General features: G+C 43.4%; 1 protein-coding gene across 1 annotated transcript in view; it reads right to left on the minus strand.

Annotated features, from left to right (window-relative positions):
- Positions 1 to 24,011, minus strand: part of LOC126204156 (uncharacterized) — a 1,030,415-nt gene that overhangs the window by 314,113 nt on the left and 692,291 nt on the right. Inside the window, exon 12 of the mRNA XM_049938564.1 lies at positions 13,091 to 13,196. Within this exon, the coding sequence (XP_049794521.1) occupies positions 13,091 to 13,196 (106 nt within the window). The remainder of the gene's footprint in view (positions 1 to 13,090; positions 13,197 to 24,011) is intronic.

Consider the following 24,011-nt stretch of genomic DNA (forward strand, 5'->3'; position numbering starts at 1 on the left):
GTGTATGTTGTTGACCATCGTAAGCAGAGCACGCTCCTAAAATTATGATTCATGAATGTGACAAAATATTACCGGGGAAACCATTTCGTAAGTAAGTAAACTGAAAATAAATGAGGTTTGAAGTTTGAAAAATGCTTTTTCTATGCGATAGGATGAGTTCTGTGATTTAAAACTGCTAAAATAAATAGTATACTCCTTGCTCTTCTTTCTTACTTACTTACTTTTGTAGTTTAAGTCGCTTTATTGCATTCCTTACCTCCTTGGTGCATTACTCTGCACCTTACTTGTACGAATTTATTCTTCGCACGCCTTCATTCCTCAAATATTTTATCATATGTGCTTCAAAGTATTTTTAGTTTCCAAACAACTTTTAATTTGCTTTCCACTCCACCATTAAAAGTAATCACAGCATCACAAGTCCGAATTTGCACAATTTTTATTCCAAAAAGAAACATGCCTTGGAAATATTTTCCAAACTTCATCTGCGCACTGAGTGAATCCATCCATACATTTTTTCCCCTGAAAATCATATTCATGATACAAATCCCATTTCCTCAATTTGCTCGAGATTCCGTAGGACTAAAATAGGTTTTTCATTTTTTCATTGAAGAATCATCTGTACGCCTATGGTTACGATTATTAGCATTCCTCTACAAGTAACTATGTCTCCTTCCATGAAAGCATGCTGCTTTCGTTTTATAAGATACTTTGAGCTTTCCCATTTGCAAATAAAATAGAATCGTCTCAGTGACCGCACTGAAACACCCACAGAATCAATACCACAGCAATCGAAGGACTGGACTATGCCTAATAGATACGAAAAATTTACAATGATGTTCTGTGAGACAGAAGTAGGAGAAATCATGTAAAAAAAAGTTATAGCCAGAAAACTGTTAGAAAGTGACAGATGAAGTGAACGTACAACATTCAAATGTCACACGCGCAGCAACAAATATATTCCTCTATAGCTCTACAACTAATAAAGATTTTGTATTGAATGCTTCACAAATACAAAGCTAAAGGAACGAAGAACTTGTGATACACATTTTAAAGCAGCATTTCTTGAGCGGAAATAACGGCATCTGCTAACTTTCCCTGCGCCAGGAGAACGACCGCAAGAGGATGGTGGCTAATCCACGAAAGCGCGTGTGCAACGCAAATTTGAACGCAACGATTACCGATCCTTTCTGATTCACGGCAACTTGTGGCTTTCTTAGTTTATCTGATCTGTGGGTGTTAAAAATCATACGCAACCACCTACCGATGGTCCAGATAGCTCAGTAAAACTGATATTAATGTAGAAATTTATGTTTATTGACTTTTCAGTTAATTATGCAATAAGCCTCTGATTACTGTAACTGGAATTATGATTAGGTAAACTCTATTAATCCATGATTAGAATTTTTACGTCTTTAAACACTCTTTCTTTGTATGGGAGGGAACTGGTCCGCTGCTGACCCTTCCCATGTGTGTGACACATTCAGAAAAGTGACAGGTTTACAAGCTGAAACTGAGAGTGTGAAAGTAACTGGATGATGCTGTTCTAAGAACCTATATCGACCCATAATGATATTATCTGTGTGACCTGAGGCTGAAATACACTACAGGGAAAAAATGCAACACACTCAAGGATCATGCTGAGTGACACCAGAGTATAATATGTGAATGCTGAGGGGTTGCAGTGTTTATGATTCATTTGCCGCGTTCATCGGCCATAAGCAAGTCTGTACAGCTCTGTTTTGACTCGACGGGCAGTAACTGTGCTGAGTTTTGAAGTGAGCAGTGTTTGCCACATTCACGTACTCCTGCAGAACAGCTTCAGCCATTGGAGCAGAGTCGCACTGTGTGCCTGCAGAAACGTGGACGGGCGTATCGACGGATTGCTGCACATGTTGGGCACAATGTGTCGCTGGTGTGTCGTTCCTTTGAACAATGCTCTGTAGAACATTTCCACACCCGTAGACCACGTTCTGCACGTCCTTACAGTTCACACGTACATCAAGATCGATGCACTGTGTGAGCAGTAGTGGCATACTGAACATCATCCAGGAACGAAATCCAAGCACTTGTTGCCATTGAGGACCGTCCGCTTGTACTAGGACTAAGGTAACGTGTGCGTCTGAAAAGGCTGTCACTGACCCCAGGACACCGACAAGCACGGCTGCTCCAATGTCGGGAAAGAGTCGTCTGGAGAGTGGTAATGCCCTCCGTTTTCTTCAGTGATGAGAAGATGGAAGGACAAATGTGTGGCGTAGTCCTGGCGAGCTACCTAGTCCAGACTGCACTGCCCTGCGACACACAGTTGTCTTCCCAGGCATCAAGGCGTTGGAGGCATCAGTTGCCACTCGCAGTCACTAGCCGCATTTGGTGTTTTTTCCCAGAGTAAAGTAACCGGTATCTGTTAAATTGCACAGTCTGTTATCTCCGTGCTACCAACGTTTCAGCCACTGGAAGGTAGTGGGCATGTGCTTTTTCATCAGGACAAAGCACGTAAAATATTGGTGCTGTGACTCGACGTGTTCTTCATGGTGTACAACAACTGCGCTGGCCAGCAAGATCCCTAGCTTTCTCGCCAACTGAACTCGTACGTGACATCATGAAGCGGGTATTTATTCGTTCTCCGGGGCGTGCAAAAGTCATTTCCGAACTACAACAGAAGACGTAAGATGCTTGGGACAATCTACCGCACGATACCATTCGGCATCCTTACATATACATCTACATCTACTTCGTAACTCTATTTCACACTTAAGTGCTTGGAGAGGGTTCATCGGACCATTTTCATACTACTTGTCTAACATTACACTCTCGAATGGCGCGTGGGAAAAAGGAACACCTAAATATTTCCGTTCGAGCTCTCATTTCTCTTATTTTATTATGATCATAATTTATCCCTGCGTAGGTGGGTGTCAACAAATTATTCTCGCATTTGGAAGAGAAAGTTGGTGATTGAAATTTCGTAAATACATCTCGCCGCAAAGAAAACCACCTTTGTTTCAGTGACTGCCACCCCAACTCGCGTATCATATCAGTGACACTCTCATCTCTATTGCGCAATAACACGAAACAAGCTGCCCTTCTTTGCAATTTTTCGATGTCCTCCGTCAATCCCACCTGGTAAGGGTCCCATACCGCGCAGCAATATTCCAGCAGAGGAACGGACAAGTGTAATGTAGGCTGTCTCTTTAGTGGGTTTGTTGCATCTTCTGTGTTCTCCGAACAAAGCGCAGTGTTTGTTTCGCTTTCCCCACAATATTATCTATGTGGTCTTTCCAATAAAAGTTGCTAGTAATTGTAAATCCTAGGTATTTAGTCGAATTGGCAGCCCTTATATCTGTACCATTTGTCGGATTTCTTTTAGTACCAATGTAGATGACCTTGCACTTTTCTTTCTTTAGTGCCAATTGCCACTTTTCGCACCATACACAAATTCTCTCTAGATCATTTTGTAATTGGAACTGATCGCCTGAAGATTTTACTTGATGGTAAATTACAGCGTCATCTGCAAACAATCTAAGGGGGCTGATTAGATTATCACCTAGATCATTTATGTAAATCAGGAACAGCAGAGGGCCTATGACACTACCTTGCGGAAGGCCAGATATCACTTCTGTTCTACTCGATGATTTACCGTCTATCACTACGAACTGAGACCTCTCTGAGAGGAAATCACGAACCCAGTCACATAACTGAGACGATACTCCATATGCACGCAATTTTATTAATAGTCGCTTGTGAGGAACGGTATCAAAAGCCTTCTGGAAATCTAGGAATAGGGAATCCAACTGAGATCCCTTGTTGACAACACTCATTACTTCATGGGAATAAAGAGCGTTTGTATGCGAGAATACATTTCTGCGCTGTGTACTGATGCGAATGTGTATTGATGCGACTGTTTCGGCGCCCTTTAGTCTGACATGTGTGATTCTTTTGGTCAGAATTTTGTTATCATAGACTGCTACAACGATGAACTATCTGTCACGTCGCTTGCAATAAAATGGCCTTGTCTCTGAGGGTTTTGCATTTTTCCGGCCGTGTGTATAACAAAACATTTCAGGAGACGGTCGCTGAGTTTCCCTGTCTGTGATACACTTAAGGTACAGCTCACGCTCACCACGTGAAAAGAAGACATTGTGCCTGGGAAGAAGAATATTCTTTCCGAGGAGGTTGTTGAACATGTCATACGACTTTCTTTCTTTTGCTACGACATGCCTAATACGTTTTCCACGAGCCTGACTGATTTTTGGGTTAGGATTTCCCGTAGAAGTCTTAATCGGCATTTTTTTTTGAAACCGTTACCCGTTTCCTGCATCATCTACCCATATGGTTTCTTTCGTTATGCTGTAAATGCATGAACGAAAGGCACACTTTTCCCGCAAGTGCAGTGATGCTACGCGAAAGCGATTCTGCGCAACAGCGTATACTAATACGATACGTGTCGTACGTGTATAAACAAGACATAAAGACGTATCCTTTGTAATTTGCGCTATGATATATCACGGGATTCGAGCGATCCGTGCGTGACTCTTTTTGCTTCCCGAGACCAGCCGTGAACTGCCGCCGGTTTGTTAGACGCCCTCAGAGGATAAACCGTGAGCACGATTGTGAGCGGAACAAAATGGCGCCGTACCCGCGATCGCATTGGCTTTCGGCCAGAAGCGGATCTGACTTCATGCAGCATTTGAGCCCGCATACACAGGCCGTACACCGCAATATATGGCGGCACATTGATCTTTGTTTGAGCGCCTATTAGGGCAACAGTGAGTCGTTACTGCGGGGGCAGGCGGCGGCGACCGCCGGACCAAATCCCTTGGCGCTTTCCCAGCGACCCGCTCTCTGTCAGCTGCGCCAAGATTACTGCCAAACAGATTTTTTTCGTTTATTCTTTCTTTTTGTTCTTGTCTTTTTTTTGCCGTCTCGCTCGACGGAGCGTCGACACGGGTAACTTGTCGAGAACAACGAGTTTACCATGGTATGCAGACATGGATGGTACCAAAGAAGAGTGAAGGTAGAGTAGGCACATTCGATTCCTACATTTGTAATTTGTGTCCACCATCGTGATGAAGTCACGGGCCAAAGCAGACTGATGCCACCAGCAGGTTCGACGATAAACATATAACGCAAGTACAGGGTGTTTCAAAAATGACCGGTATATTTGAAACGGCAATAAAAACTAAACGAGCAGCGATAGAAATACACCGTTTGTTGCAATATGCTTGGGACAACAGTACATTTTCAGGCAGACAAACTTTCGAAATTACAGTAGTTACAATTTTCAACAACAGATGGCGCTGCGGTCTGGGAAACTCTATAGTACGATATTTTCCACATATCCACCATGCGTAGCAATAATATGGCGTAGTCTCTGAATGAAATTACCCGAAACCTTTTCGGTCCTTTGGTTACATTAAACCTCCGTTGAAAACTTCGTCTTGTTGCAACAACACTGTGTTCTAGGCGGTGGAATTCCAACACCAGAAATATCCTCTGTTCTAAGGAATAAACCATGTTGTCTACAGCACACTTGCACGTTGTGAACAGCACACGCTTACAGCAGAAAGACGACGTACAGAATGGCGCACCCACAGACTGCGTTGTCTTCTATATCTTTCACATCACTTGCAGCGCCATCTGTTGTTGAAAATTGTAACTACTGTAATTTCGAAAGTTTGTCCGCCTGAAAATGTACTGTTGTCCCAAGCATATTGCAACAAACGGTGTATTTCTATCGCTGCTCGTTTAGTTTTTATTGCCGTTTCAAATATACCGGTCATTTTTGAAACACCCTGTAAGTTATAATAGTAAAACGTAACTATCATTTCACGCAACACTTCCGCACTACAGATTCTTTGTTTCTTTTCCGGAAAACATTACTCCAGGAGCTGCGCAATGTATAATACTCACTAGTCTGAGCACAACATCTCGCTCATTATGGAGGGATGTTGAGTCCATTTTTAGACAAACAAATGGGAAGCTCTCTAGATAACATGGAAACCAAACGTAGTCGCAATGGTCCAAAAGTCAGCTGATAGCGTGTGTAGTGTTACATTAATAATTACTTTATGCATAGTTTGTGAAATGTGTGAATGTGTTAAAGGTGACTGATATGATAAATAAATGTGCACAGTTCAAATGGCTTTGAGCACTATGGGACTTAACTGCCGAGGTCATCAGTCCCCTAGAACTAAGAACTACTTAAACCTAACTAACCTAAGGATATCACACACATCCATGCCCGAGGCAGGATTCTAACCTGCGACCGTAGCGCTCGCGCGGTTCCAGACTGTAGCGCCTAGAACCGCTCGAACACCTCGGCCGGCTTAATGTGCACAGTAACGTCGCATTTTACATTATCAAATAATTTTTTGTTGAATACTATTGTACATTATGGGTAAACCGAATGAGGTTGTGTTGTCTTAAACATACTGGCATCGTACTAGGGAGAATGGAGCCTATCCGTCTAGACGCTCTGATTTAGGTTTCCCGTGCCTTCCCTAAATTACTTCAGGCAAATGCCGGAATGGTTATTATTATAAGACCACCGCCCATGTGTCGCTTCCTCGTCAAACTAGACACAAAAGTCTGTAAATACCTTTGTATATGAATTATGTTTTTTCTTGTTCTGAAACTGTAATGCAGTAACGCGTCCAGAATCCTTGTAAAAGTGTTACACGTATCAATCAAACTACTACGAGAATATTTCCACAATTTATATTTATCGTGTTTGATAAGCCTTTCTGAAAGTTTCAGACTTACAGATCACAGGTGAGAAGTTGCGTATATTGTCGATCAAACGTTTCACAGAAACAGGCTTGAATTGACCAACTTTACCACAGCACAATTCTATCTGCTATGACATGTAATGTAGTTATTTATTATTTTAAAAGTTATTTGCTGTCGAGTACTATTTCTGAGTTGGGCTCCGATACTGTAGGCGGCGCTGATAATGCTCGCATGTACTACGATGATATACTCCATGAAGGCCAGTTCAAAACGAGCTAGTGAAAAAAATTTTCACCTCCAGATTTTTGACAGCAAGAACAGGAGAAATAGAGGAATAAAGTTTCTGATCATCGTAACCAACGTCCTAGGTTAATTTCAAAACCTTCACGCAGTTTGTTATGAAACGAAGGAACGTGTCACTGTTGACGCTAATTTATTCACTGGATACGGATTTAACGTACGTGGCTCGATGCGTGCTATTCTATATGATTTAGCTGTATAGCAGCATAGGGCTTCAATCTCTCCCTTCTTATTGAGCAACAGCGTTAACTTAGATACGTCACTTCACTCGGTACCGAGTTTAGTAAGTCACGCTAAAGACACAGTACTCGTACTTTACAAAGGAAGGAGTAAATCCTTTTTTAGAATGTCTGCTGCAAAACAGTTTGTGATCATCGTACGACAAGATCCCATTTAAAGCCATGCAATTATTTTAGTATACTGGGAATCCTCGCACAATGCATTAGCAGGAATTTTTATCTAATGTGAGAATCTGTCAAATGAAAACCGAAGACCAGCCATAACGGGACAATGGAATTGTTCCATTCAAGAGTAATCACCATACGTGTTAAAACATTTATCGCACTGGGGATACTCAACCCATGCTTCGTAGAATGCAGTCGGTTGCTGACGGCTCCTCAACCGTACCGATTCTTGCACTTCCTCGTTTCAGTTGAAACCGACGTCTACGTATTTATTTCTTTACGTCGCCAAAAGATGTGAAAATCACATGTTGAAAGATCTAAGTTGTACGGAGTTTCCGAATTAAATTACTGAAGCGTGGCTACCGCCTGATTGGCAGTATGGAGGCGTGCGTTATCGTGCAACGGATGATTCTGTCACGGCCCGAGGAGAAACGGCAAAGACGTGGAAACAGCCCACATATCCCCTGCCAAAGAAATCCGAAGCTGTTCACGCAACTTCCAGTAAGGCCATGATGTGCTTCTTCTCCGACTGTAAGGGCTCTATGCTCGTAGAGATCCTCGAGCGTGGAACCAAATCACTGCGCAGCAATATGATTGGTTGGTTGGTTGATTCGGTGGAGGGGACCAAAGAGCGAGGTCAATGACCCCATCGGTTCAGGGGAAGTTGGGGAAGGCAGTCGGCCGCGTCCTTTTAAAGGAACTATTCCGGCATTTGCCTGAAGCGATTTAGGGAAATCACGGAAAACCTAAACCAGGATGGCCGGACGCGGGTTTGAATCGTCGTCCTCTCGAATGCGAGTCCAGTGTGCTAACCACTGCGCCACCTCGCTCGGTATGGCCGCCACTATGAAGACACTTTGCACAAACTGCGACACAGAATTAAGTCAAAACGCCCAGGAATGTTGTCCACTTGCACGGTAACGCCCGCCAGCACACTATCACCCGGAAGCTTCAGCTATGTGGTTGCGAAACACTGCAACATCCTCCAATCGGCCTGGATTTTTCACCATGTGATTTTCACATCTTTGGCATGGACACCGGTTTCGGTCGGACGAGGAAGTGCAGCGGTCGACCGCATTCTACGGAACAGTAGTTGATCGTCTCGTCTCTTAGTGAGATAAATGTCTTAACGCTCATGGTGATTACTTTTGAACCATTCCATCGTCCTGTTGTGGTGAGTGTTTAGTTTTAATTTGACTGTCCCTCATAAAAACAAGGATGTTACCTTTTCTTAGGCATTTTATAGATTGTAATGTGGTACTTTCCTTCGTGGCAGATAGTAACAAAACACGCAATTACCAGTAGTGATTCTTGTGTCTAAATTCTGTCAGTGCGTACTCCTCACATGTAACTCACAATCTATTCCTCGTAATAGGTGTCAATGCGAAATGATAATAAATTTCATAAATCGTGTTAATGAAAGTTACCCTTATGCGGAAGTCAATACTGTGCCGTTTTTGTGGTCTTCAATTCGGAAACTAGTTTGGTGCAACCCTCTGTGGTAGTCTATTCTGTGCAGGTCTCTTCATAACTAGTAACTATTGTAACTTAGTTACAGTGGTTGGATAAAAATAAGGCAACACGAGAAATGCATGCTTGAACACAAATCCAGATGCTAACCATGCCTGCAGGTAGCGCTATTGTACGAGGCCTGTTCAGAAAGTAAGCTCCGATTGATTGCCAAATTGAAACCACAGTGAACATCAGAAATGTTTTACTTGTAACAATTAGCTACACCTTTCAGCTACTTCTCTACGTAGTCGCCGTTCTGACTTAGACTTTTGTCATAGCGTTGTACCAACTTTTCAATAGCCTCATCATAGAAGGCAGCCGCCAGTGCTTTCCGCCAATTCTCCACGCTGGCCTACACCTCGTTGTCTGTGTCAAAATGTTGTCTTCAAAGACAGCGGTTCATGTGACCAGAGATGAAACTCAGGGGGAGACAATTGCGGACTGTATTGTGGGTAATCTCACATTTCCATTTGAAAACGATGCAGGAGCATCTTCATTGCCCCTGCAGAATGCGGCTGAGAATTGTCTTGAAGAAGAAACAGCACGACAGTTATGTAATGTTAGCTGCATAGCTTCAGGCGAAATTTCTCACCAGGCCCTCGTACTTGGCGGCAGACACTATTTTCTAGACATCTTTACGCACTCACTGCGAGCTCAGAAATGAGAAGAGCGACGTGATGCTAACTGGGGTTATACTAGAGACACTACCCAACACATCTATGCAAAGCTTTATCGGATTTTCATAGTCGTTTCCATTTCGCGACCGATCGGAGCTTACTTTCTGAACGCCCCTCGTATTTGAACCACGAATGAGAGTGTGAAATGTGTCCAACACTTTGCAAGTAGTAGTCATGGTCGGAACGGTGTTCTGTATAGTCGTGAGCGTGTTTTGTCGGAGCTAACTGAATTCGCATGGGTAAATTGTTGGGGCTTCTGTCACCACTCGAGCTCCAACAATTTACGGTACTGCCGTAACCGAGGTAGCTAAAATGTTGGCACCCTATCGAAGATTAATACCGCATACAGGGAAATCGGAAAAGCATCATTCGCTAAGTCACAACGCGGAAGAACTGAATGAGAAGAGGTCAGTGAAGAGGAAGACAGCTGCAAAAGTCACTACAGAACAGAATGATCCACTCACGAACACTGTCAGCACAAAAATAGCAATAAGGGAGCCACATTTCACTGATGCAAATAAATGTAACAGCGCAGTCGTTGTCGTTAAGCGGAAACGGAGCGATTTATCTGACGTCCATAATAGTATGATCTTTGGCTTTCGGGCCAAGGGTGGAAGTATTTCTGAAACGGCAAAGTTTGTAAACGTTTCCCGTGACATCATGGTTAAAGCGAAATGGCGCTATCCAAATCCGGCGCCGAGGCAACTGTAGTGAACCACCGGCCGTAGATGACGGCTGCGGAGATGTGTACTGGCGAAGAGACGTGTAACAGAGACTGACCGCCAGTGTGAACCAAGGGACCTATGGGCCTCTGCAGCAGATGCCTGGGTCATGCACCTTTGCTGACTGCTCTTCAACGGCGACGAAACTGGAATTTGCATGTCAGTACCGCAACTGGACGTCGACTGAGTGACGACAGGTGTTTTAATCACACGAATCGCTTTTTATACTCTACCGGCCGCTGGAGGGTACAACGTGAAACCTCTGGAACAGTTGCCGGAAGAGTCCAGACCAGAGGAGAGCTTTATTACTTGGGGAACGTTATCGTGTCGTTTCCTGTATGTTCTCGCCATTCTGGAAGGCATAACGGATCAGCACAAATGAGCCTCTATCCTTCGCGGCCAAACCAATTCCTACATTCAACTATTTGTTTTCCTCATCATGATCGCATTTGCCAACAGGACAATGCAATGTGTCAAATCCACTCACCAACTTTCGTCTCCGAATGCGAAAATACTTTTTTGACGGTGAACTGCATGGGAAGAAACGATCACCATGATTAAATAAGGGAAATCAGAGCTCTTACGGAAAGGTAAAGGTGTTTGTTCTTTCCTCGCGCTATACGAGATTTAAATAACAGTGAATTCCGAAGATGGTTCGATGAACCCTCTGCCACGCACTTAAATATGATTTGCAGAGTATCCATGTAGATGTAGATGCTTTAACTTATCAGTGTCTGTCAAAGATAAAACCAAACTTTGAGTATTTGAGGTACTAAGCGTCAGGGATGGATGTTCAATACTTAGAGACACTATTTCCAGATGCGTCAACCGCTGCACAGGACTACCACATGTACGTGACGAATGTAATCTTGTCACCTTCCCGGAAAAAAAGGCAGAGTAAGGTGTACTGTGAGTCAGATGGCAATCGATTTGAATGTCGAAACCCATTTCTATCAGGGCTTTGGGGAGTCAAAAGGCACCACACTGCTGCATTCACACTGGCACCAATAACATCGGCCGTCAGTTTGGTAGCGGTGTGTCCGATGAGCTACGTCAGTTTATGGCAGAACCAATAACGTTACAATCTATTCTATCCTATGTCTGTTCGAAATGAACGTGGCGAGTTCTGTATACTCTTTTTCCGGTTATTGTAATAACCAGACAAGTTTTAAATAATCAGACAAATTTTACGACTATTTGAGATGATGAGAGAAACGTTGTGCTGAATCGTAGTGAAGTAGGAAAGCAAGGTGGCGAACACTATGCACACCTTCAAATAAATTCAGAAAAACAGACAGACCCCAGTTAATTTCAATGACTGTCATTCAGCATGTGTGTGAAAAGAGAACACAAATTTCAAAATAAGTTACTCTGAATATCAAAAATACTGAAAAGTGAAAAACCTTACATCACATTTGGAAACCACTACCAACACAGCCACCACCGTACTTGCATAAAAACATTAGTGAGCAGTAATAATAATTCGTACACAGCTAATGAGTAATTACCTTAACCCACTACTACTACAGTAGCATTAAGCATTAACAATAAACATATGCCACCTTTCTCACTGGAACACAGGATTTTCGATTTCATTATGTAGGTTTCAAATTTCCGATTTTACTTACGTTGTAGATGACATACTGCAATAAATATAGCACACTCCGTCTTCAGGCCACATGTGGCCCATCGACCATCCGACCACCGTGTTGTCCTCAGCTGAGGATGCGGATAGGAGGACGTGTGGCCAGCACACCGCTCTCCCGGTCGTTATGATGGTTAAACTTCCTGGCTGATTAAAACTGTGTGCTGGACCGAGACTCGAAACCGAGTCCGAGTCTCGGTCCGGCACACAGTTTTAATCTGCCAAGGAGTTTCGTATCAGCGCACACTCCGCTGCAGAGTGAAAATCTCATTCTCATTATGGTGGTTTTCTTTGACCGGAGCCACTACTAGTCTGTCGAGTAGCTGGTCAATTGGCATCACCAGGCTGAGCACATCCCAAAAAAATTCAGCAGCGCATGGCGGCCCTGATGGTCACCCATCCAAGTGCCCGCCACGCCCAAAAGCGCATAACTTCTGACGTGAATCGGTGTATCCACTTCTGCAAGGCCGTTGCCCGCAGTAAACGTACGCATCATGCTAAAATGGTACGACAGCCACAGGACATGTATAATATAAGGTATCGTCTCATAGATTACTATTAAATTTTTAAGTTGTAGGAAACTTGTGGTTTTAATGAAGCAGAGATTTCGGAGCATAGATTCCGAGGCATATCCCCGTTATTATACCGCTCGTCTTGAGGGTATAGCAATCGCCTTCTTTCTTGTACTAAACTTAAAAATTTCTCCCTGTCTAACATTTGCGTATGGTAATGTCGGTCGATACAGTTGAAGAAAACAAACTGATTTGAGTTAAGCCGACCAATGGTCGTATTATGAACGATCGGGCGATGGGATCAGTTTCAGTGAGACTGCGCGCATACTGGAGTACTAATTTGACAAGTTTGGCCGTCTTCGGCCGATGTCGATCGTCGGCGGAACACCCTAATGCCGGCACCGCTGTGATCCTAGCCCAGCTTGTGTTTCAGCGCATTCTCATATCTTCTGGCGACTCAGTATCATATTACGATACAATGCTAACGCCGAAGGTGGTTCTCATATGACGCCACGGTCGTCAGGCAACGCTGAGTAATAACTGTGTGTTAGTGGGTGGTTGCCTGTGGAGTTGGGGTTGGTGGGCAGGTACGAACCTTCTTGAGGACGCTGAGGTTGACGTGCAGCGCGAGCTCGGTCTTCAGCTTGTCCGGCAGCAGACCCAGGGCCGTGTTGATGTCGCCGCCGCCCTGAATTCGCCCCCTGCAACCACACAACAAACATCTCTGTCAGATACGCGTGTTCCATTTGTAAGAGATGGTCCTGTCTCGCAGAAGGGAAAGGCAGAAAATACGCTCTAAGGAAAAAAATAAAAAGAAATAATGAGGCACCACGATGGAATTATATGAATGTGACGGAAATCGGCATACATTATGCACATGTATAGACAAAAAAATTATTACAATTAGAGAAAATATTGATGATTTAGTCGAGATAAATAACTTCACAAACTGCGCAAGTCAATAACATGTTGGTGCATCTCTGGGTCTTATGCAAGCAAGTATTCGGCCTGGCGTTGATTACAGTGTATAGTTGGACGTATACTGCCCAATGCTATCCAATTGAAGCGTTATATCATCAAAATACGGAGCTGGTTTTACGGATTTGCCAACTCCGGATTTTGGCGCTGTAACGCGGCAGTTAGACAGCGTTTGACACAATACTTTATAGAGGACAACCAACAAGGACCAGAAGTGGACCAACCACTTTGTGTTTTCCTCTTTTATAAAATCATCTAATTTTTCTGAAATTATAATAATTTGTTTGCCTGTACATGCAACTCACATCTACCGATTTCCGTTCTGTTCGTATAATTCCTTCTTGGTGCGTCTTTTTTTTTGTCTTGGACTGTATATCCTAAAAGCCATAATTTCCGTGTTAACGTCTGAGACGAATGAACTTGATTGTTAACATTCACAACAAAGAGATTTGGAACTTTTACAAAAATGTAAGAAAACGGTGCCACGTAGAGTACAAAGTCAAATAGCAGTTAAAGAGTAGGGCTGTCAGCAACACAGAATGTCCAACTGCAAACTTTTAACGGATGTTCAAGCACGAGGAGGCAGTTATCAGACTGTGTGTGTCTTGAAGTCTTTTTAAGCAAGAACCCAGAATGTTTTCCTGGACGACAAGTGTTCGTCAGAAACAAAGGCATCATTAGGAGTGTGACAAGACCGCTCTTTTTCGGTGTACACATCAACGTTCTGCAGGACATGCTGAGCAGCAATCTACGACTGTTTTCCGACTATGCTGCAGTGTGTGAGAAAATGTAGTGTTTTAGTGACCTCCGTGGATAGAATTTCTATTGGTTGTGATGAATGATATCTTGCTGTAGATGTGGAAAAACGTAACTTAATGCAGATGAACGGGAAAAACAATCGTTTAATGTTCAAGCGCGGTAGGCGTATTAGTGGTTTGCTGCTTGACACACTGAGGTCGATTAAATATCTGTACGTTAAGCTGCAATGAGAATGAAAGTGGAATGTCGACGTAGGGTCATTTGGAGGGAAGGTGAATGATTTCGGATTATTCGGAGAATTGTAGGAAAGTGTAGTTCACCGATGAAGGAGACAACATTGCGAGTTGTTGAGTAGTGCTCTCGTCTCTGAGACCCCCACGAAATCGGATTAAAGGGAGATGCAGAAGTAATTCAGAGGCGTGCTACTGGATTTATTGCCGGAAGGTTTGACCAACAGGCGAGCGATACGGAAATGGTCCGTGACCTCAAACGGAATTCCCGGATGGGGATGAAGACCTGTTTTTCGCGAAGTAAAATTCAGGAAGTTTAAAGAACCGTTATTTGCGACAGACCTACTGCCAGGAACATACATCTCGCGTAATGACAGCGAGACGAGAGAAGTCACGGCTCGTACGGAAGCATATAGACAGCCGTTTTCTTCCTCGCCATGTTTCCGTGTGGAGCAAGGAAGGAAATCGCTAACAATTGTACAAGGAACCTCCGCTTTCTACTGTGTGATAGCGTACGGAGTATGCAGAGTGGTCAAAAAGTCTGGAAAGCTTGTTTGAGGGCTGAGGCGTGGGTGCGTTGAGAAATAACTGTTAAGAAAAAAAATCCGATACGTTACACCTCTTCTGAGTTAATTAGGAGTGATAATAGCTAGTCAGGCCGTTGCTTGCGCAAATTCAAGCGGCCCGCCAGAGACGGTATCGCAAAAAATATACTTGGTTTGGTTTCCTAAACCCGAACAAGAGAGCTATTCAAAACTGGGACATGGGACGGTAGTAAGTAACGAACCCGAACCAAAGACTGGAAATCTCGTGTACTTTAATCTACGGTATGAGAACAACTGGTACTGATTGTAGTATGTGGTAGGTCGCTTGAATTTGCGAGCTCTAAGGCCTGATTGGCTAACTTCACTGCTAATTAGCTTGGAAACGGCGCAAAGTATCGAATTTCTTTCTTAACAATTATTCATCAGCTGAACTTAACCTGCAACACGGTTACAAGCTCTTTACATAGTTTATGATCGTAGAGTAGATGTAGATGAAAACATATTTACTGATCTTACACGAAAGCACATACAGAGCTAAACTGTCTGATCCACAAGACAAACACATATAGGATGTTACAGTAAATTACCATATCCCAGTTTAAGTCAAGTGTGTGACCTCCTATAAATCATGAATAACAAACGTTCAGATGTTGAGAATCGAACCGGTGACCCGGTAGTCGCAACCAGCAATTACAGCTCCTGCAACACGTGGACGGAGTACAACAAGAGGCATTGCTTTCTTTCCTCGCAAAATCTCGATAGCCGCTTCGGAGCACATGTTTGCGGTTTCTGGTATCTGACCAGGAGGCTGACTGACATGCTAGCACATTGCAAACGTCCACGTTGCAAACATGGCTTAGTCGCTGCCGTGTCCTTGACTTGAGAAATTAATCAGTATCTCAACTATGTTGTTGAGAGTCCTTTTAGATGCAAGTACCTCAGCCTTATACGTCCCTGTATCTGATATTCAGGGTTTGTTTTGAAAACAACCGAATACATTTTCAATTACAGTTAAAAAATTGCTTAACGTATCGCAGCCGTATCGCACGTATGAAAACCATCCATCGACCTAGTCATGTTGGCTTGCAGAGGGGGCTGCTTACCGAAGAAATTGTACGGTGATTGACTGTTATATGATGACTATTAATTACTGATCTCTCCCCAGTACAGCCTCTGATGGGCCTCGCGGCACGCAATATTAGGCCAGTGCTCTTATGCCCATACAATTTTCTTCCACACAGCAGTAATGTTTCATCGTCTTCCCAGTCATTCTTGCTAATATTAACAAATATCGATGACTATATCACTGGTAGTGTTAATGACCGCTCTACAAGGGATGCGGGAATGGTGGCACTATATGGTTGACAACTGGCACTACCTTGTAGGCGGAAGCTCTTTGCTTAGCCGGAGTGTGGGCAAAGTGTTGTATCTGTCGGACGATGGGTGTACGGCCAGTGAGAAAGGCAGTGGCTTCTGGACGGTCAGTCGGGCCAACGCTGCTGGCGATTATTGTGAAGTGGGACGTTGTATCCTTAGCGTGACCAGTAAGAGTGAAGATCTGAACTCTCGTCCCGTGCAGTGTCTGTTTACGGTCCGTGAAAGTTGTTACAGGCCGCATCAAAATCCGCACCGCTCTTTGGGGAATCCAGGGTGGTTACTGCCTTCCAAGAATCCTTGTATCAGTCATCAGCACTGTTTGAGTGAATTCACGCACACACACGCAGCTGTTGTGGTAAGGCTGAACGTCTACCAGACTTGGCAACAGGAGAGGGGAAGCTGCAGTGGGCCGGTTAAGTTGCCTAGTTTTTTAATAATTGTCGTCAGTGTGTTAATGAAATGCTCAGTTTTGAAATAGGAATTGTACTGTGTGCTGGCAAAGCAATAACAGGTTCAACTATATATCGGAATATTGCTCAAATTAGAAAAGACTTCGAAGTTGTCAATTTTTCTGATCAAGCTAGAAGTGGATGCTGGGTAATGAATAATTGTCAAATTCTGTACAATTTTATCTTAAAACAAATTACAAAATTTCCTATTGGAATATTTCAGTACAAACTATGTAAATATCTCCCTACTCTTAAGTGTTATTATTTTTTTATAGGAGAGGAATTGTTTTTAATTATAAAGGCTTATAAGGTTTCATCGCTTGAAATTTTTTTTGAGAAATTAAATTTAATTGTAAAAATAAATTGTTCAGGCTTTAGTTATATCTTTTGTTTTGCTCCAATCAACCCACGCCATCAAAAAATGTTCAAATGTGTGTGAAATCTTATGGGACTTAACTGCTAAGGTCATCAGTCCCTAAGCTTACACACTACTTAACCTAAATTATCCTAAGGACAAACACACACACACATGCCCGAGGGAGGACTCGAGCCTCCGCCGGGACCAGCCGCACAGTCCATGACTGCAGCGCCCGAGACCGCTCGGCTAATCCCGCGCGGCTCCACGCCATCAAGGTCGTTCAGTAGAGGCAAATGGACACAGAATTATTTTGATTGTTAAAACAGCTGTGATAAGATTGCCCCACCTCACATTCAAGGTACGTAAGAGAGGCGGAATAGACTCAGCTTACAAGAAGAATGCAGTCATTCCAATTCCAAAGAAGGTGAGTGATGTCAGCTGTGAGTATTACTGAACATTCAGTTTAATGTCATGGTTATAGAACAGTGACACGGATTATTTACAGTAGAATGTAGAAACTGATAGTAGCCGATATCTCGAAGGTTCAGTTTGGTTTCAGAGGAAATATGATAATACGCTAGGTAGTACTAACATTACTATTTTCTCAGAACATACACTGGTGCCAGAATTCAAAATTAAAGGACAAACAGAAACGTAGGAAAGTTGTGTTTGTTTTGTCACAAAACAGTAAAAACAGGTGGTAGTAAAGTAAAAACAATGTAAAGAATACAAAACGTAACCAATTTACATAACGGTAGACAAGTACGTTGTTCGTTTTTCCGAAGTTAACGGATTTAGACATGCGTTTCGACAACTGACTAATGCGCTCAGTATGGGGTGTGACCACTTTCTGGCAGGAGTACAGGCCAAACGATGGGGCATGCTGTAAATGATGTCGTCAACGTTATGTTGAACAGTAAACCCCATTCTTCCTGCAGAGCTGCTCGAAATCCTTGGAGAGTGGTTGGTGGGCGAGACCGTGATGCAGCCCGTGTCCCTAGTGCATCTCACACTTACTCTATGGGACTCAGATCGGGAGGAGCGAGCAGGCTACGCCATGCGTGCAAGTTCTTCCGTTTCCAAGAAAATATCAATCACATGTATGAGATAGAGCACTACCGTTCAGCACAGCAATACTAAACCTTGCAACAACTGCACATGGGATTTCAAGGTCTCGTCATGATACCTGACAGCAGTTTATTGCCGATTAAACCATAAAAGTTCATGGAGAGGTGTTCGAGTTGTCATCATAGTTCCTGTTCACATCAATGGGGACCCCCCTCAGTTAGGTCTCTTTCCATAATGTTTGGGTCCCGAAGTCGTGTTCCACGTTCTCTCCAGATACTAATCCGTCGAGAATCACTTTTCAAAACAAATCGGGACTCATCTGTGAAAAGAACATTGGCCCACTGTTCGATCTTCCAGATGTCATACCGATGGTTCCACTCTAGACGTTCCCTTCTCTGAAGGAGCGTCTGAGGTACACATACTACAAGTCTGCCACAATAAAGGTCACTCTCCGAAGCCTTGCCTCGATACAACATGTGCGGATGCTGCAAAGTTACCGTGCAGTACTAAGGCGGTAACGTCGTCCCCTTGCAGCCAAATAACGGTTCTCTCTTCCTGATGTTACACTTATTCGGCCCCGCCCTGGTCTTCGGGATACAGTTTCGATCTCTATAAACTGTCGCCGCATCCTAAAAACAACATAACGATTCACATTAAGCTACATCAGTTTGCGGCTGTCCTGCTTCCGTCTTTCCCATGGCCCTCCAAGCCTGGTAGGGTTCTTCTCTGTGCCACACTGCACCGTCTGTGACTGTGTGCAGTGCGATTGTAGGTGTGGGACTACCCGCAAAACACTATCCCGTGTGATAGGTGCCCTGACGTCATCGTTGGCATGGTTCGTTCACCAGAATGCCATCTTCGGCGCAGAACACGATCTTACGGACATCTGTTGACTGTTTGTATAATTATATCGTGAATTAGACACAGGACGGAGAGAAAGTGGTTTGTTGCTTTAATTTTTGACACCAGTGTAGGTCGTGTGACTAGGGCCTCCCGTCGGGTAGACCGTTCGCCTAGTGCTAGTCTTACGAGTTGACGCCACTTCGGCGACTTGCGCGTCGATGGGGATGAAATGATGATAATTAGGACAACAGAACACCAAGTCCCTGAGCGGAGAAAATCTCCGACCCAGCCGGGACTCGAACCCGGGCCCTTAGGATTGACATTCTGTCGCGCTGACCAATTAAAAAAAAATTTTTTTTTCTCTTATTTTAAACCCCTTAGGAAAATGGAACTAAAAAAATAAACTAAATGCCACAGCCACTTTTCATCCTATAACAAAAAAATCTGGTCCACTTGACCAATCAGCTACCGGGGGCGGACACCAGTGTAGGTTAAAGAAAGGTTCTCTTAAGTCAACGGGAATACTTATACAACTTGTACAGAAACAGGACAAGCGTGAAGGGGCCGCATGAACCTAGTCTTCGTACTGGAGGCTGCAATAAGAACCGTGTCAGTTAGTTGTATTGAAGATAATCGGCAGTGGGGGGTCACACATTTTCGGTCATGGAAAAAGATCTTGCCGTTTGCCATTCTTGATAGCGGGTGACCGTAGCAAGTAACCGCTGCTAAAACGATAGTTCCCCACGGGAAATTTATTTTAGAACCGATCCCTCGAGTGTGCATATTACTGCGGAATTTGAAAACAAGTCTGGGTAAACTGACGGTATGAAGCAAAGGGGATTCAGCGAAAAGAGACAGTAAAGACTACAGAATAAACCTCATCTTTGGGAGGAAAAATAAGGATTCCTGCCACTGACAGCAGAACAGACGTTGGAGCAGCTAGTTTCATTTGCGGCAGTTCGATCTTAGATTGTTCGGCTAATTTTCCTGATTACCTTATTATGCTGAGTATAAATCTTGTGCTGTTGAGATTCTCAGAGAATTCATGTTGCGTGTTGAGGTCTGGTTTTCCTGACTAGCTTATTATGCTGAGTATAAATCTTGTGCTGTTGAGATTCTCAGAGAATTCATGTTGCGTGTTGAGGTCTGGTTTTCCTGACTAGCTTATAATGCTGAGTATAAATCTTGTGCTGTTGAGATTCTCAGAGAATTCATGTTGCGTGTTGAGGTCTGGTTGAACACTGAAGACAGTTCACAACGGTACCACCCACCACTCACTCCCACAATGGAAGAATAAGTGTTTCAGTCCTGCAGTAGAGTGTAAGGATGAAGCATTTTGGTAGTGGTGCAAAATAGTGTTCATCATTCGCAAAAAACCGATTGAAGTATACTGCAGGAAATTGCATTGCTGCATTCCATGCGGTTTGCGCTATCACTTGTGGGCGCAGTAGTAAAATTCTAATAAATGGGAAACAAGGAAGATCTGGAATTGAACGTCCCGTCCACAATAGAGTCATTACAGACACAGCAGTGGCTCGAACTAGAGGATGTTGGAAGTCGGCAGCGCTCTTTCAAAGGATTCGTCCGGAGATTCGCTTTAATCTATCTAGGTGAACCACAGGAAACCTCAGTTGGATGGGTGGACCGGGATTTGAACCGCAGTTCCGCACAGTGGGAGTCCAGTGTCTGATCATTGCGACACCTCCCTTGGTCGCTGAATTCTTAAGAGATGAAAACAGACGTACGTTCAATATGTCCAGGAAGATTCACGCGAAGTAGAAATACGAATAAGGTTTCTACAAAATGGTCAATTGGTTTTTCTCACACTTGTATAATTTCGCTAGGTTTCAATCTGGTATCTCATTCTGGGCAATACATTAATATTTAAGATTCATTTCTTAACATAGGAATGATATTCATAACAAAATATACATTACTGTTTTGTGCAGCGATTTATCATTTAAAATCTTATTTGTGCTCCAGGTTCTAATTAGAGCCACATTTCTTGACATGACATATGGTGTCCATTGAGCGTGCTACCGCAAAGGGGAGTGAACGTGCACGTGATATAAGGAGATCATATCCTGATGCCTCAGATGCCAGATAATATTTTTATTTACACATATTTTTATTAAATTTTAATATATGGATTTCTATGTGAAGTTTCCCGTCGACTAAGTGCTGCTTTGATTTAATTTTCTGGATATGAAAATACTGTGAAAAAAGGAAATGCGCTAAAAGGTGTTGTACTGGTCAGAGTATTTCGTGAGAAACGTACGTTTAGCTGTTGCGAACCATGTGTGATCACGTGGAAAGAAAGCGATATGCAGCTGGCCTTACCCCACAGAGGCTCGTGGTAGTCCGAGGGTCGCGATCACATGCAGTCGGAAGCTAGCGGCGGGCACAGAGCGACCGAGAAGCAACATAAATGACGTGTGGTCACAGTCGGAGGTGTGTGCCCAGAATTGACAAATTTTAAAGTTTGTGAAAATCTTGTCGAGGATGTAAGAAAAACACAAGCACCACGAGTGACTAACAGACAAAGTATTGTGTTTAATTCAGTGGTCGCTGGAGTGGCCAATGTGATTGCTGTAGACTGTGTAGTCGATACTAGTTCTGAGCATTAAAAAATTTAAGTCATTAAAATAATTAGTTACTCAAAAAACGAATAGAATGGTCCAGAATGAGATTTTCACTCTGCAGCGGAGTGTGCGCTGTTTGGAAGGTAGGAGACGAGATACTGGCAGAAGTAGAGCTGTGAGTACCGGGCGTGAGTCGTGCTTCGGTAGCTCAGATGGTAGAGCACTTGCCCGCGAAAGGCAACAGGTCCCGAGTTCGAGTCTCGGTCGGACACACAGTTTTAATCTGCCAGGAAGTTTCATATCAGCACACACTCCGCTGCAGAGTGAAAATCTCATTCTGGAAACATCCCCCAGGCTGTGGCTAAGCCACGTCTCTGCAGTATCCTTTCTTTCAGGAGTGCTAGTTCTGCAAGGTTCGCAGGAGAGCTTCTGTAAAGTTTGGAAGGTAGGAGACGAGATACTGGCAGAAGTAAAACTGTGAGTACCGGGCGTGAGTAGCTCAGATGGTAGAGCACTTGCCCGCGAAAGGCAACAGGTGCCGAGTTCGAGTCTCGGTCGGGCACACAGTTTTGATCTGCCAGGAAGTTTCATATCAGCGCACACTCCGCTGCAGAGTGAAAATCTCATTCTGGAAACATCCCCCAGGCTGTGGCTAAGCCATGTCTCTGCAGTATCCTTTCTTTCAGGAGTGCTAGTTCTGCAAGGTTCGCAGGAGAGCTTCTGTAATGTTTGGAAGGTAGGAGACGAGATACTGGCAGAAGTAAAGCTGTGAGTACCGGGCGTGAGTAGCTCAGATGGTAGAGCACTTGCCCGCGAAAGGTAACAGGTCCCGAGTTCGAGTCTCGGTCGGGCACACAGTTTTAATCTGCCAGGAAGTTTGAATAGAATGGTGATTCCCCTATTTAACATGAGTATTTTCTCACGAATATGACGTAAAAATTTTACAGTAGCGTCATCATCAATCGAGCAGCATACTCTAACAGGATTCATTACCATAATACAGGCAAAGAGAGCACATTACTGGCAAGCTGCAAAATCCATCGTTTCGGGCCCATCAGTATTTGCTGAAGTTATTCAAGTTATTGAAAAGGCTGTGTATATAAGGATAATTGATCATTTTATATCACACGATATCTATCAAATGTACAGTTTAGCTTTAGAAGTCCTTTAACTACTGAAAATGCTATATTCTCTATTCTCTGTGAGGTACTGCATGAGTTAAAAAAAGGTTTCGAACGCTAGGCATATTTTTTGATTTAACTAAGGCATTTGACTGTGCTGATCGTAAAATATTGCTCCAGAAAATGGACCATTACGGAATACAGGGCGTAGCTCACAACTGGTTCACCTCTTAGTTTAGCAAGAGACAGCGAAAGGTCATTATTCACAACGTTGAGAATGGCTGTGATGTGGGGTCTGAGTGTGGTAAAGTCAAGTGGGGGGGGGGGGAGGGGGGGGGGAAGATCAGTATTGTGGCTACTCCTGTTCCTTATTTATATAAATGATGTGCCCTCTAGTATTACGGATAATTCTAACATATTTCTGTTTGCTGGTGACACTAGCTTTGTAGTAAGGGATGTTGTGTGCAACTTGGGCCCTGTTTCAAATACCGCAGTTCATGACATAAGTTCATGGTTTGTAGAAAATAAACTAACGCTAAATCACAGTACGACTCAGTTTTTACTGCTTCAGAAACACAATTCAACAAAGCCCGGTCTTTTAATTTCGCAGAATCAGCATGTGATTAGTGAAACTAAACAGTTCAATTTTCTAGGTGTTCAGGTAGATAGAAAACTGAAAAGGGAAGCCCACATTCAGGATCTTGTTTAAAGACTTAATGCTGCCATTTTTACTATTCGTACGGTATCTGAAGTAAGTGATCGTTTTGCTTATTTTCATTTGCTTATGTCGTATGGCATTATATTTTGGGGTAACTCTTCCCATTCCAAAAGAGTATTATTGGCTCAGAAACGGGCAGTTCGGGCAATAAGTGGTATAAGGTTCGCAAACCTGTTGTCGATCCCTGTTCACTAGTCTGGGTATTTTGACATTGACCTCTCAATATATGTATTATTTATGTCGTTTCTTGTTAACAATATCAGCTGATTCCCAAGAATTCGCAGCTTTCACTCAGTTAATACTCGGCAGAAATCCAATCTGCATTTGGAACACACTTCCTTAACCCTTGTGCAGAAAGGTGTGCAGTATACTGCTGCATCCATTTTCAATAAGCTACCACAATAGCTCAAAAATCTTAGCAATAATCCACGCGCTTTCAAATCGAAACTGAAGAGTTTCCTTATGGGTCACTCCTTCGAATGTGTTGA

Source organism: Schistocerca nitens, chromosome 9 (genome assembly GCF_023898315.1).
Source record: "Schistocerca nitens isolate TAMUIC-IGC-003100 chromosome 9, iqSchNite1.1, whole genome shotgun sequence".
Taxonomy (NCBI): domain Eukaryota; kingdom Metazoa; phylum Arthropoda; class Insecta; order Orthoptera; family Acrididae; genus Schistocerca; species Schistocerca nitens.